Source organism: Otolemur garnettii, unplaced genomic scaffold (assembly GCF_000181295.1).
Source record: "Otolemur garnettii isolate 467f Iridium unplaced genomic scaffold, OtoGar3 scaffold00046, whole genome shotgun sequence".
In the NCBI taxonomy this organism is placed as follows: domain Eukaryota; kingdom Metazoa; phylum Chordata; class Mammalia; order Primates; family Galagidae; genus Otolemur; species Otolemur garnettii.
This window is the reverse complement of record NW_003852441.1, coordinates 12,091,353-12,105,686: the sequence shown is the minus strand read 5'-3', so window position 1 is coordinate 12,105,686 and position 14,334 is coordinate 12,091,353. Positions and strand designations below refer to the sequence as shown.

The 14,334-nt window shown below is 52.9% G+C and overlaps 2 protein-coding genes across 2 annotated transcripts; one reads left to right on the top strand and one right to left on the bottom strand.

Moving 5' to 3' along the window:
* The first annotated feature begins 1,778 nt into the window (after window positions 1-1,778).
* On the top strand, window positions 1,779-8,289 carry SLC2A4 (solute carrier family 2 member 4). The gene is made up of 11 exons (XM_003791167.3): window positions 1,779-2,028; window positions 3,309-3,425; window positions 3,540-3,712; window positions 3,804-3,928; window positions 4,041-4,156; window positions 4,263-4,425; window positions 4,529-4,716; window positions 4,884-4,988; window positions 5,144-5,245; window positions 6,311-6,514; window positions 7,010-8,289. The coding sequence occupies exons 1-11, from the start codon at window positions 1,996-1,998 to the stop codon at window positions 7,211-7,213; spliced, it is 1,530 nt and encodes a 509-aa protein (XP_003791215.1). The 5' UTR covers window positions 1,779-1,995; the 3' UTR covers window positions 7,214-8,289.
* A 227-nt stretch (window positions 8,290-8,516) lies between these two features.
* On the bottom strand, window positions 8,517-13,670 carry YBX2 (Y-box binding protein 2). The gene is made up of 8 exons (XM_003791273.1): window positions 13,600-13,670; window positions 12,211-12,244; window positions 11,312-11,401; window positions 10,147-10,431; window positions 9,896-9,999; window positions 9,464-9,641; window positions 9,005-9,089; window positions 8,517-8,897 (listed from the first exon to the last, which is right to left on the bottom strand). The coding sequence occupies exons 1-7, from the start codon at window positions 13,668-13,670 to the stop codon at window positions 9,039-9,041; spliced, it is 813 nt and encodes a 270-aa protein (XP_003791321.1). The 3' UTR covers window positions 8,517-8,897; window positions 9,005-9,038.
* Between the last annotated feature and the right edge of the window lie 664 nt (window positions 13,671-14,334).

Below are 14,334 nucleotides of genomic sequence, written 5' to 3'. Positions count from 1 at the left end.
AAAAAAAAAAAGGAGACTTTGCATATTTTGTATGTACCTGGAAGGAGTTGAAACACATTCTTCTTAGTAAAGTACCACAGGAATGAAGGGGCAAGTATAGAATGTACTCGATACTAATATGAAACTGATATATAAGCAACTACATTCCCACTGGAAAGAAGGGCACGAGTATATTATAGTGAGGGAGAGAGGGGAGGAGGAGGATTGGCAGGTTCTGACCTAATGTGCACAATGTAGGGGTATACAGCACACCCCCTGGATGAGGGGCTCAACTACAACTTGAACTTTAGCTTGGAAACGAAAACAATGTAATCTAAACATTTGTACCCTCATATCGATCTGAAATTTACAAAAAGAAAGAAAGGAAAGGAAAATTGTACTCTGCTCTCCTTTTATGGGAAAAGGAGAAGTAGGACTACCACTCAGGGTGATAGTGGTCTGGATAATCATGGCAGCAGTACAAGTGGAAAAAATAAGACGAACGTGAGTGAGTTCAAAACACCAATATTGAGGTCTAATTGGATAAAGAGGAAAGGAGCAGGGCAGGACAGGAGGAACCAAACGTGATTTCCACCATAGGAGAGATGAGGTGGGTAATTCACCGGGATGAGAACTAGAAAGAGGAGCAGATTTGCATATGCTGATGAAGTGAACCGCCTCATTCAGGGTATAACTGGACACCTGGATCTGGAGCTCCAGAGAGAGGGCTGAGTTGGATGTCAATGGCATTAGGGAGATGGGAATGGCTAGGGACAGTGGGTGGGAGGTTACCCTGGTCCCATCCTCTGCAGCTCCTCGCTCTCCCTCCAGGTGGCACTACAGCTCTGCACTTCTGAGGCCCGATTTCTGAGCCACGCAGATTGTGTGCTCCGCTTCTCTCTCTGGACACTCCGACCGTAGGTCACGCCCTCTCAGCTGGGCAGGATTTCTCAGAGAATCCAAACCCTGAGCAACCTCGGGAGAGCGTGCCGTCCACGCGGCCAGCACATGGTTGGCGGCTCAGGAACCCCAGCGCTGGTAGTGTGATTGGTGTGACCAAGTGTTCCTCGGGCCGCCTCCAGGAACCAACTTGGGGAATGTGTGTAAGGGAAGGACCGGACAGGCAAAGTCTGGAGCAGAGATATACATTGAAAGACAGGCCCAGGGAGCCCAGCCACCTGGCCCTCTAAGAACGGAATTCTTTGCCCCCAACGTCACCCCGCTGTGGGAAAGGTATCGTGGACCCTTTAAGGCTCCATTCTCCCTGTCCTCCCCCGCCCGGGACAGGCTGGGACACCCGGGACTTGACATTTGGCGGCTCCCGACCTGGGAGCTAAAAATAGCCGGTCTGGGGTTACTTCGGGGCATTGCTCCCCACCCACCCGGCGCGCTGGTTCGTGCGGTCTGTCTCAGGCAGATACATTACCCTCGAGGCCAAGCATACCTGGCCCATTCCCTCCTCTCCCACCCCATAGTTCAGACACGCGGCGCCAGACTTGAAGGTTCTTCAGCAGCCGGAGATCTTGGCTGGTGGGCGGCGTCCTAACACGTGGGTGGGCGGAGCCTTTTGTTCCTAGGATCCTTTCTCAAAACTTCCCAGCTCCCGGCTGGCGGGAACCCAAGGGGCCGGTCTCGCCAGCCACGCTAAGGAGGAGTGGCCTCACTGGCCAACCCCACTAACTCAAGCCAAACTCTTAGAGATGGGGCGTGGCCTTCTGGGGTGTGCGAGTTCCTGGCCAATGGGTGTTGTGGAGGGCGTGGCTCTTGGGTGCCGGAGTGAAGTGGCAGAGGCTTCTTGGGTCTTTTCCCACAGCCTGGTTCCACCAGTCCTGGGAGCCCTGCTGCTCTCTGCTTCCTAGGCTTGTGACTTGGGGTCCCAACAATCCTGACTTCTGCACGTCGCTCTGGGACCCCCGTAAGCCCCTGCGGCTTCTGCCCGTCAGGTCTGGGCCACAGATCACCGAGGCGCGTCTTTCATCACCGCAGCCCCTGAGCCTCCAGCTTTTCTAAAACAAGATGCCGTCAGGCTTCCAACAGATCGGCTCCGAAGTAGGGTTCAGCATGCGGGGGCGGGTTGGGAGCATGGGTCGCGTTTTTCCTGCCCTGGGGTCGTGGTTGGGGGTCAGCTGGGGGCGGTCCCCGCGCAGGCGCAGGGTGTGGAGCTGAGGGGCTGGCTATTTATACCCCTCCTGGCCAACCCGTGACTGTCGGATTCCAGTCTTACTAGGACAAGGAGTGAGTCTGGGAAACTTTTCGAGGGCACAGACAACTGGGTTCTGGGAGTCCAGGTTTCGTCCCCTTGCCTGGTTGCCCCGGAATTAAGGACACCCTGCCCCTCATTCCAACTTGGGAAAGCAGACCTAGGCGAGTCTTGCCCTCCAGGAGCTGTCGTCTGCCCCAGTTCAGTCAGTGTTTCGAGGACCGAGAACCGGAGGCTCTCCATGTGTCCCCACCCCCCACTCCTGGACACCCTCCAGGACGCTGAACTTTCCCTTGGTCCTATGGTTGGTGGAGGGGCAGAGGGGAGCGTCAGCCCCCCTTCCCCCAGCTCAGGTTTCCGCTTGGAGACAGTCTGTACCGCCAGCGAGTGGCCATCACTGCCACCCCTCACACCACCTTCCCACCCTCCTCCCCTGGGATGGCTGTCCCAGGCAGAGCCCCTGCAGGGCCCCTTGTCGTTGGTCGGAGCTTAGAAGGGGAGAGGAGGCTGCTGCGGAGATAGAGAAGGCTACCCCTAGAAGAGATGGACCGGGATGTCCTTTTTGGAATTGCCATGAGTCTGTTGGGGGCCTCCCAGAGCTGGCTGAGAGAACCCCCAGAGGGGAGGGAAGAGGACAGTGGCTGATATTATAATAGTGCACTTGTTTGTAAAACTAGTACTATCAGGAATACTGTTAACATTTGAGTCTGATTTTTACAATACTCTCACTGTCAGGTAAGCAAAGGAGGCAACATCACTCTCATTTCACAGAAGAGGAACCTTAGGTTCAGAGAGGGGAACTGACTCACCCAAGGTCACACAAATTTGAGCTCTTAAGGCCAAGCCTGTCCCAAGGTCAGAGGGATTTTGAGACTTAAATCCTCAAACATTTTTCTGCCTTGGGAATTCAAACATCTAGTTTCTCCTCATGCCCTGCTGCGGTTGAGTTCTGTGTGCTCCTGTTTACACTGAGATCTTTGTACAATTCCTAATATGGCCCAGTTTCCTTCACCCAACATGTTGGATGGAACCCAGTATCTTCAGGCTCCAGCTGGGCCCAGGCCCTTAGAGGAAGGGAAGAAAGCATGATTCCATATGACATGCCCCCTCTCTGCTTCTGCCCATCCAGGATGGAGAACCTCCTCAGCAGCGACTGACTGGGACCCTGGTCCTTGCTGTATTCTCTGCTGTGCTTGGCTCCTTGCAGTTTGGCTACAACATTGGGGTCATCAATGCCCCACAGAAGGTGAGAGGCCTGCAGCTGCAGGGTGGGGATGCCCAAAAAAAAGGGGAAAAGGGGCTTCAGGTTTGGTGGAAAGGAAAAAGTGTGTAGGGAATCACTCCTTTGCTATACCCCCAGGTGATTGAACAGAGCTACAATGAGACATGGCTTGGGAGGCAGGGGCCTGAGGGACCCAGCTCCATCCCACCAGGCACCCTCACCACCCTCTGGGCTCTTTCCGTGGCCATTTTTTCTGTGGGCGGCATGATTTCCTCCTTTCTCATTGGCATCATCTCTCAGTGGCTTGGAAGGTTTGGAGCTAGAGGGCAGAGTTGGGGGAACAGGGAGGGAGCTCCAGCACAGCATCCCAACCCTCACAGCATTAATCTGTCTGCCTACCAGGAAAAGGGCCATGCTGGTCAACAACATACTGGCAGTGCTGGGGGGCACTTTCATGTCCCTGGCTAATGCTGCTGCCTCTTATGAGATGTTCATTCTGGGACGGTTCCTCATTGGCGCCTACTCAGGTACCCACAGGCACCACAGCCCTGCCAATTGCCCTGTTCTCTTTCACCATGCCTGGGCATTCAGATGGGAGTGAGCACCTGCCTTCAGCCCTCTCTTCTTCCCTTTGACCAGGGCTGACCTCAGGGCTGGTGCCCATGTATGTGGGGGAGATCGCCCCCACTCATCTGCGGGGTGCCTTGGGGACGCTCAACCAACTGGCCATTGTCACTGGCATTCTGATTGCCCAGGTGATTGGGCCTGGCCTCATGGGGGACTGGGCAGGGGCTGGGTGGGCCTCCAGGGTAAAGCGGCAGGACTGAGTGACCTGCCTTCCTTCCCAATCTTCTCCTACAGGTGCTAGGCTTGGATTCCCTGCTGGGCACTGCTACCCTATGGCCACTGCTCCTGGGCCTCACAGTGCTACCAGCAGTCTTGCAGCTGGCCCTGCTGCCTTTCTGCCCTGAGAGTCCCCGATACCTGTACATCATCAGGAATCTGGAGGGGCCTGCCAGAAAGAGTGAGCTGTCATCCTACAGTCTAGCCCAGGCTCATGCCTCCACCTGTCTTGCTAGCACCTGGCCTCCTCTCAGGTCCCCTCAGGCCTGACCTCTCACCCCCAGGTCTGAAGCGCTTGACAGGCTGGGCTGATGTGTCGGGAGCTCTGGCTGAACTAAAGGATGAGAAGCGGAAGCTGGAGCGAGAGCGTCCTCTGTCCATACCCCAGCTCATGGGCAGCAGGACCCACCGGCAACCCCTGATCATTGCTGTTGTGCTGCAACTGAGCCAGCAGCTGTCTGGCATCAATGCTGTATGTATGGGCAGCCTCTAGGCAGGGTACAGGTCAGGCAACAGCCCAAGAGGAGGGGAGAAGGGAGCAAGCCCCTGCCATTAAAACTCAACGTCAGTCCAGCTTGTTTAGCTGGAGTGCAGGAAGCAACATCCCTGCCATCACCTTTCCTTCTCCCTCACCTTTAGGTTTTCTATTATTCAACCAGCATCTTCGAGACGGCAGGAGTAGGCCAGCCAGCCTATGCCACCATAGGAGCTGGTGTGGTAAACACAGTCTTCACCTTGGTCTCGGTAACTGCTTACCTCTGGAATGGCCCACACCACTGGCTTCACATCCCTAGGTGTCCCAGAGGTCCCAATCTTAGTTGCTCTGCACCCCCGCTCAACCCTCCCACTTTCTGTGTCCTGAAGATCCCTTGCCAAGCAAGTTCTGATCCTACCTACAGGTGTTCTTGGTGGAGAGGGCAGGGCGCCGGACACTCCATCTCCTTGGTCTGGCAGGCATGTGTGGCTGTGCCATCTTGATGACTGTGGCTCTGCTCCTGCTGGTGAGGCCTGAGGGCTGGGAGGGGGCCAGCATCCCATACCCTGGGAATAGCCCCAAGAGGCTCTGTGGCCAACTAGGGCCACTCCTTAACATACACACCTTTAATCTTGGGGCCACCTCTGTTCCAGGTCTGTGGGTGGTTGGCTCCAGAGTCTGCTGGGCTTGCCTTTTGTGTCCTGAGGGATCCAGGCTACACTGGGAGGCTGTTATGACACAACTCTGGCAGCCAGGAGGGAGGGTCTCTGTCAAGCCTTAGGAACAATAATTTCTTTTTCTTCTTTTTTCTTTTATAGAGACAGAATCTTACTTTACTGCCCTCACAGCAACCTCCAACTCCTGGGCTTAGGCAACTCTCTTGCCTTAGCCTCCCGAGTAGCTGGGACTACAGGTGCCCACCACAATGCCTGGCTTTTTTTTTTTTTTTTTTGGTTGTTGCAGTTTGGCTGGGGCCAGATTTGAGCCCGCCACCCTCTGTATATGGGGCCGACACCCTATTCACTGAGCCACAAGTGCCACCTGGAACAATAATTTCTAATGACCCAGCTTTAGAGCCAAGGAGGAGTTAACTGTCATAAGAGCTACGAGGCCATGATGTTTTCTATGCCTTGAGGTAGCTAGTAGAGTGCCAGTGCTCACCAGGGCACAGGCCCCTTACAAGCTACTGGGAGGAGTAGATTTCAAGTTTTTTCTTTTTCTTTTTTTTTTTTTTTTGAGAGAGAGTCTCACTTTGTCACCCCCCAGTAAGAGTGCTATGGCATTATAGCTCACAGCAACTTCAGACTCCTGGGGTCGAGCAATTCTCTTGTCTCAGCCTCCCAAGTAGCTTGGACTATAGGTGGCTGCCATAAGGCCCAGCTACTTTTAGAGATGAGGGTCTTGCTGTAGCTTAGACTGGTTTCGAACTTGTGAGTTTAGGCAATCCACCTGCCTCTACCTCCCAAAGTGCTGGGATTACGGGCATGAGCCACTGTGCCTGGCCCAGATTTCAGTTTTCCCCTGGGTTGAGGGTAAAAGAAGATCCAAAAAAGTCTAAATAGGAGTTTCTACCCTTCCTGCCTGGCCCTAGGAGCGGGTTCCTGCCATGAGCTTTGTCTCCATTGTGGCCATCTTTGGTTTTGTGGCATTCTTTGAAATTGGCCCTGGCCCCATTCCCTGGTTCATCGTGGCTGAGCTCTTCAGCCAGGGACCCCGGCCAGCAGCCATGGCTGTAGCTGGTTTCTCCAATTGGACCTGCAACTTCATCATTGGCATGGGTTTCCAGTATGTTGCGGTAGGTCTTTCACCCCTTACCTCATCTTTCCCACAACGTAGGCTGGTGGGGGCCGGGGCAACTCACAGCTTGCCCACTGCTTTCCAGTCAGGGACTCCTCCCACCACTGACCACTGGTCTTGGATCACTTTGGTGAACCACCTGCTCCACCAGAATCAGAGGAAAAAAGGGAGCAGACCTAGAACAGATAGTAACTGATGTGTCTTCAAAACAAACCAGTAGAATAATCTTAGACCAGGAATAAAAGTATGGGCTTTGTGTTAACACTACACATGGTTGGGAATCTCCTCTGAGTGTAGTAACTCAGGATGAGGAAGAAGGCAGAAAACCAAAGGAGAGTTGGGGTATCCTTTTCTCATTGTAAATTCTCATTCCCAGTAATTTCCTTGCCCCTCAGTAGCCCCAAGCCCCGGGAGAGCTTTTAGTTTCTGGTTTGAAGTTACCCCTTCTTTCCCCACCCCATGCTGTCAACACCTCTTTCTCCACCTGTCCCAGGATGCTATGGGGCCCTATGTCTTCCTTCTATTTGCGGGCCTTCTACTTGGCTTCTTCATCTTCACCTTCTTAAGAGTACCTGAAACCCGAGGCCGGACGTTTGACCAGATCTCTGCCACCTTCCACCGGACACCCTCTCTTTTAGAGCAGGAAGTGAAACCCAGCACAGAACTTGAGTACTTAGGGCCAGATGAGAATGACTGAGGGGCAAGGCAGGGGTGGGAGAGCCAGCTTTCTCTACCCTACCCCCACCCCCAAAGAGACACCCTCCTTTCCTCTGCAGCACTTTAATCTTCTCTTCCCCATCACTGCCAGGATGGAGAAAACCCCTGCAGCCTGGTAGAATTGGGAAGTGGGAGGGAAGGGTGGTCTGAGCACCCCCTTGCTCCCCTTGTGTGACTCTCTTGGATATTTATGTGTTGGTTAGGCTGTGGCCATCAGGGTGGGCTATCGTTCCCTTCCCCACTCTTCCTAACATAGTCCGGCCCTTTCTTCCCTACCCCTACCCCGAATATTTTCTTCCCATGCTAGAGAAGGGGGATTGGAGGGAGGAGAAGCAAGACCGACTTTTTCAGTGGGACAAACTGAAGCAGAAAGCAGGATGTGAGTTTCCCACCACTTTGGACTCCTCCCACAACTTGGGACTTCACTGAATTCTTGCCACATGGACTTTGGGCAAATAGGATTGTCTTAACGCCTCCAGTGCAAAGGAATCACCTCTGTCACTGCAGGGTCAGCCTTGCAGGCCGAGAGGGAACAGGAAAAGTATGTGCCCATGTATGGCAAGAGGAAGGGACAGCAAGTTCCCCTCTAGACTCAGGGTTGCGGGCCCTGCCCTGATTGTCCCCCAAGGCTCCAGCTTTCTTCTCCCTTCCTGGGAGAGTGCTATACCCATAGGCAGGCTTTTGACCAACTAAGGAAAAGAGGGGACTTGAAAGACTGCCTTACAACACTGGACTGGGAGGAGCCTTCAGATATTTTTGTATACGTGAAGAGGTAGAAAAGAAACCAAAGGTCTGTCGTACTGAATGTGTTTATATAGATACATCTATAAAGTCACTGTTTGAAGATGATTGTCCTGTCATGAAGGCACTCAAGGATGGGCTAAAACAGGGACCATAACTCCCCCTCATCCTTCTTTCTCTCTCTCCATCCTGTCTCAGCTCAAGGATTCAGAATCCTCCAGATGCTGTTACTCATGCTTCTACATACATTTTTATTAGTTGCTTTATTGACGGTGAATGCTCAATAAATTGTAGCTGCAAGTGCTGGGCACTGCTCTTGGCACTCTGCAAAACTAACTCTGCAAGGGAGATGTTAGCCCATTCTACATATGGGGGCAGTGAATCTCTCAGATGAAGGCACTTGTTTAGACCTGTATAGCTAGAAACACTAGAATAAGGATTCAAGACTAGGCCCTACCCACAGGCCCCATGGCCCTCTTCCCACTGTGGTTCAACAGTGAGTTACCAACAATTCTCAAAACAGAAAAGAGGCAGAGTCCAAGACAACAGAAAGCCTGTTTTTTGTTTTTACTGGAGGCTCAGGTGGCACATGACAGTTCATAAAATGGCTTCAGAGGTAGGGGGTTGAGGGGAAACAAAAAATAAACTGGGTGGGAAAGAAAAACAACCAGGAGGAGGTACAAGCTGGCTGGTTCCTTCTCAGCCTGATCTAGGGGAGGGAGTTGGTGCCTCTGAACAAGAAGGATGGAGTCCTTCCTTCAACCCTTGATAGGGAAGTGGAAAAAAAAAAAAAGCAAAAGGCTGTTGCTTTGGCCCTCCTGAGTCTCAAGGAAAAGGGGGAAAGCCGGTGTTCTGATGTCATGAATTATGGGAAAGGGGGGTGCTTGGTAGGGTACAGGTCAGTTGGAAAAACTGGCAGATACCTGAGAGAGAAAAAGAAATGGGCAAATCATGAATAATAAGTAACTTATCATCATGACCCAGTCCCCTACCTTCTTGGCCACCCTCCCTGAGTGGAAGAGCCACTCACCAGATGGTAGCTCTGGGTGTCCTTTGAGTTGGAATCACTCCAGTATGGTGGGGGGAGGGTCCCCACTATTGATGGGGGCTGAGGTCTAGAGAACAGCGGTGGCCAATTGAGATTCTCTTGTTTTTTAGGACCCCCAACTTCAACCTTCTTCTACCATTTCCCATTCTTCCCTCAACCAGTTTCCCAATTCATATCCATAAGCAGGTGCTATGGCTCAGGCAGAGCTGAGGGGGAGTCTGTAGCAGTGACATGGGCTACACTGCCTGTGCTAGGCTTCTTGGTGGGTGAGGGCACCTGCCACAGGTGGGAACAGGGCCAGGAGAAGGAGGGTAGCAAAGGATAGAGGAAGAAAGGAAAGGAAAGGCAAAGGCCGGGAAAAGGGGGGGGGAAAGGGGGGGGGGGCAGTCCCAGCCTTTTCTTTGTCCTACCCCAATAGACTTGGCATCCCAAGTTCCTCACCTCTGGGACTGTGGGCTGCCGGGGGCCAGGAGGCTGCTGCCGTCGCCGCTGGAAGTAAGGACGGTTTCGTGGGCGCTGGGGCTCAGGCCGGGAACCATCAGTAGGGCCTTGACTGGGCTTGGTCTCACCATCCCCACCTTCTGTGGTTGGCTGTTGGGGTGGTCTGGGTCGGAAAGGCCTAGGGAGAGAGACATGACCTGAAGGGACCATGGAACCAGGGTAGACCACCTTCCTCCCAGGTCTTCCCAGCTGCCACATCCCCACCTCCAGGAGCCAGGCTTCCAGCCCATGAGCTTTGCTCTAGGCCTCTCACCAGGAGATTCAAGATCATGACTTCACTCTTCCCCTTTCCATCCTCCTACCCACTTCCCCAGGGGACTAACATTGGATAGGGAAAGGGAAAATCGAGTCCCAGAAAGGGAGTTTCCTTACCTTCGGTACCTGGGCCGGAATCTGGGTGGAGGAACCCGGTCATCTCCTTGCTGTTGGTCCCCCTCCAGTGGGGCTGTCTCTTTGGATTCTACCCCATCAGTGCCCTGGAAACATACAAAGGCCCTGGTGAGCTCTGGGGATACCAACTGTCCTGTGGCCAGGTTATCCACGGCTCTTCCTCCCTCCTTTGGGGACCCTGTGGTCTCTATCCTCACCACGTCCCAGAACTGGGATAACTGGCTTCTCCTCACCTCTACAGGCTGTTGCTGATTGGGGGGCCGAGGGCCTCGCACAAACCGCCGTCGGTAGAAGAAGGGTGGTGGGCGCCGTCTTCTGGGCCGCTGCCCAGAGTCTTCAGCCCGCTCCCCTTCACTCCCAGGTTCTGTCCCCCCTGAGGGAGCCTCTGCCACCATGGGTGGTGGGGCAGCTGGGCGAGGCCGGGGGATGAATCGGCGGAACCTTCGTCGGTTGGGGGCATAGCGGCTGCCCTTCACTGGCACCCCGCCAGGACCAGTTACATTGGCAGCTTCTGCACCCTGGGAAGGTAGAAAGGGAAGAGTCAGAACCGGTTCCATCAAACACACAACACTCCCTAACTTGCTTGAATCCTTGGTGTCTAGGGGAAGACCCTTCTCCAGCTTTGATTCCTCTAACTTCTACTTCTTTCTAACTTCCCAAGGGGGAACGCAGTATTTGCACTCATCTGGGAAGGAGCAACATGTCCTTTTGAAAGCACTGCTACTACAGCCTCCCAAGTTTAAGAGTAAGGGTAAGGGGTGGCACCTGTGGCTCAGTGAGTAGGGCACCAGACCCACATACCGAGCAAGGGTAATGGGCTCAAACCCCACCCCAGCCAAACTTCAACAAAAAAAATTGCCGGGCATTGTGGTGGGCGCCTGTAGTCCCAGCTACTCAGGAGGCTAAGGCAAGAGAATTGCCTAAGCCCAGGACTTGGAGGTTGTTGTGAGCTGTGATGCCACAACACTCTACCCATGGCAACAAAGTGAGACTCTGTCTCTAAAATAAATAAATAAATAAATAAATAAAGTAAGGGTAGGGCAGGGGTGGAGGAAGGAAGGCAGGCCTGGCAGCAGTCATCCATTCATTACTACAGAGCACTGACTGTGAGAAGGATCCGGTGGGGACAGGACCTCATGTGGAGAACAGATACAGAAGTGCTTGGTTAACTACAAAGATAAAATCCAGACACTACAGATTGAGGACCGGGACATATTCTTTAGGACATCTCTTAGAATAGCTCTAGCCTTAAGGAAGATGACATCTGGGTGAGAGAACACAATCACATTCCCACAGCCTGAGGCAGAGCTGGCCCCAGGACAGTCAAAGGCTATGATGACCTCTAGGCTACCCTCCCACAAGCCAGGCTGACTCAGTACCCCACAACAGCCCCCAAACCTTCTCTCCTTCCACGACATCAAACTCAACAGTCTCCCCATCTCCAACGCTGCGCAGAAACTTCCTGGGGTTGTTTCTTTTAATAGCTGTCTAAATGGAGGAAAGGCCATAAGAAAGGGGAGACAGAAAAAAGGAGTCTCTCGCCCCTGCTGGGTCCACAGTCCCATTGCATTCTTTGCAACAGTTTACTTGGGGTCTGGGGCTGGAGCAAGAAGGTGCTCAAAGTTTAGTAAGGGAAAGGTCATCAACTAGGGGCCTCAGGAACTATGCAGTTACTATTGTCTCCAAGACACACTCCCTTCCCCCTTAACCCCTCAGGGATTTCAAAAAGGGAGGCAAGAACTATGAACTCAAAGGCAAAACAAAAAGTAGAGAGTCTTAAGTCACAAAGTGGGTAAAATGTATTGTACTTCTTACCTCAATCCCACTGAGAGCTCTTTCCACCAAAGCAGTGGTTCTCAAACTGTGGCGTGCATCAGAATCACCTGGAGAGCTTATTAAGACAGATTGCTGGGCCCCAGCCTCAAGTCTGATTGATTTAGCAAGTCTGTGGTGAGGCCTGAGAATTTGGATGTCAGGTGATGCTGCTGCTAGCATAGGGACCACACTTTGAGAACCACTGCACCCAAGCATCTTTTCCCTCTGAAAGTGCCTGAGTCTTTCCTTAAGTGTTAACAGGTCCCAGAAGGTAGTGAGCATGTCCACTACCACACAACTCTGATAGCCAATCAGTAACCCAACACAAGTGGAGCTAATGGTGTTGATTCAGGCACCTGAGGCAGAAGGGACAGGAGCAATTTCTTAGTGGGCAAGCCATAGGTGACTGTGCTAAGGATCATGGCAAAGGTCTTCAAAGAGAGGACTGGTTCTTCCCCTCAGAAAGCCAACCTAGCTCTTACCTGGTGAACAAAGACATCCTCCTTGGTGTCATTCCTGCAGAACAGGATGGTTTGTTAAGGGGGTGACTTTGGTAAAGCACTCAGCTCCACTAAGGCCCCCCACCCCAGCTTCCACAGTTAGGGGTAGATAGGGTACCCCAGAAAGCTGCTGTAAAGAGAAGTATACCTAAAACCTCAGTGAGAACCTCAAGTTTATGAGGAAAGTGGAGAAGGCAAAGGCACCTTGAAGGAGGTGAGATAGCTCTTTACCTGTCAACTGCTCCACCTTCTACCCCAGGGCATCTTAGAACCTGCAGGTCCTGGATGTAACTGTCCCTGCCCAACACCTCCTCCTCCCTCTACCCCCATTAGGGTTGGAAAATTCCACTGTCTCCTTCCTTCTCTACAAGCAAGGACAGAGAGTGGGGATATGGCTAGAGGTGCACAACAACTTTGAGAAGGGGAGTGTCAAGAATTTGCTCCAAAGAGCAAGGCTGTCACTCTCAGCCTAGAGACATCCCCCAGGGTCAGGCCCTCTCAACACATAGGGACCAGGGATGAGAGAAGAAAATGCCCTCCCATTCTCTATCATTACTTGCCTATTACCCTTAGGTGTGGGGAAGAGGCAAGAGCTAAATTTTCCTGGAAAGATTCCCTACAGGAGTCTGCTGTTTCCTAAATTAGACAGGGACCCTTCCCCAGAACAAATGTTCTAGTTTGAAAGCACTTGGATCTGCACAAAGGTCAGCCTGCTAAGAGGGAACTAGGGCCTCCCAGAAGGGCTGGGCCAGGCTGGGCAGGGTGCCCAGGCTGGGGAAGGGCCCACTAGGGTAGACCTGGCTCTGCTCAGAATCCACCACTACAGCTCTCAGAGCGTGGGGAGTGGGAATGCCAACTGAAGGAAAGCAGCCGCCTCTGGTTAAGCTAGCTCCTTTCTCCCTCTCCCCACTGCTACCCTGAGTCTCAGCAGGTGGAGGATTCAGATGAGCCACAGCTCTTTAAGGGAGATGAGTTGTGAAGGTGCCATGAGTGCTGCCCATAACAGGAAATCAGTGGGGATTCCAGCAAGAGCCCTGAGGTGCAGAGAAACCTACACATTCTGCCCCAAGGGCATGGCAAATTGAAAATAATGAGGCTACTTCAGAAGGTGAGACAGAGAAGCTGGGAGGGTCAGAGCCAGGTTTGCCAAGTTCCTGGATCCTTAATCCTCTGCTGCCCTTGAAGGTGTGGGGGCGGCTTCATCTTGCCACTAAGCACACATTTGTGCTGTGGTTAAAGACTTTCAACCAGTGTCAGCTGGACATTGCAACCATGTGTCTCAGGAGGGGCAGATGAGATTGGGAAAGTGTCCAATCCCATGGGCTAGTTTGGAAGACACCCATTCCACCCCCGCCTGGGTTTCTTGGATACCTGTTGATGAATCCATAACCATTCCGGACGTTGAACCATTTGACAGTGCCCAGGACTTGGATTGCTGCCATGCAGAGATGCAGTGGGGACAGTAAGATGGGGGAAGAGATGGAGTTGGTTGGACTCAGTTTTGAGACTCCAAAAATTAACCTACTTCCTTATTACCTATTAAGCTTACCTTCAAGCCAACCAGGTTTCACTAATAGCTTCTAGGTATTCTTATCCCAGTTCCACAAATTGGAGTTACTCACAGGGGTCTCAGACTTTCAAAACCCTTCCAACTTTAAGGTATGTTCCCCATATCCTACAATCCAGGCCCTTCACACAGAACGAAGTACTCACCTGGTCCACAAAATGCTGCCCTCAGGTCATAACTGAGGGCTTAGAACTTTAGCCCTCCCAATGTAAGGGTCCCAAGTGCACCTGCTTCATGGGCTCAGAAGTTTACCTAGTATTAATTCCAGTCAACTAGGCCAACTGTCCCGCCCTGGGGGCGTGACCGGACCTGAGGCTTTATTCTTCACCCTGAGGTTCCCCCTGAACCTGCGGGCCCCGCCCTCCCGACCTGGAAGGCACTGCAGGATTTCCCAGCAGGGGAATTTACTTTGGTCTGCAGCTCCCAGCCCAGTTAGTCTTTTGGGCCTCTGGGCCAGGCTGCCTTTGGCTTCCTAGATCCTGCCAGACTCCACGCTGCCCCTCCCCCAGCCCGCCCACCCCTTAGAGCCGCCCTGGCAC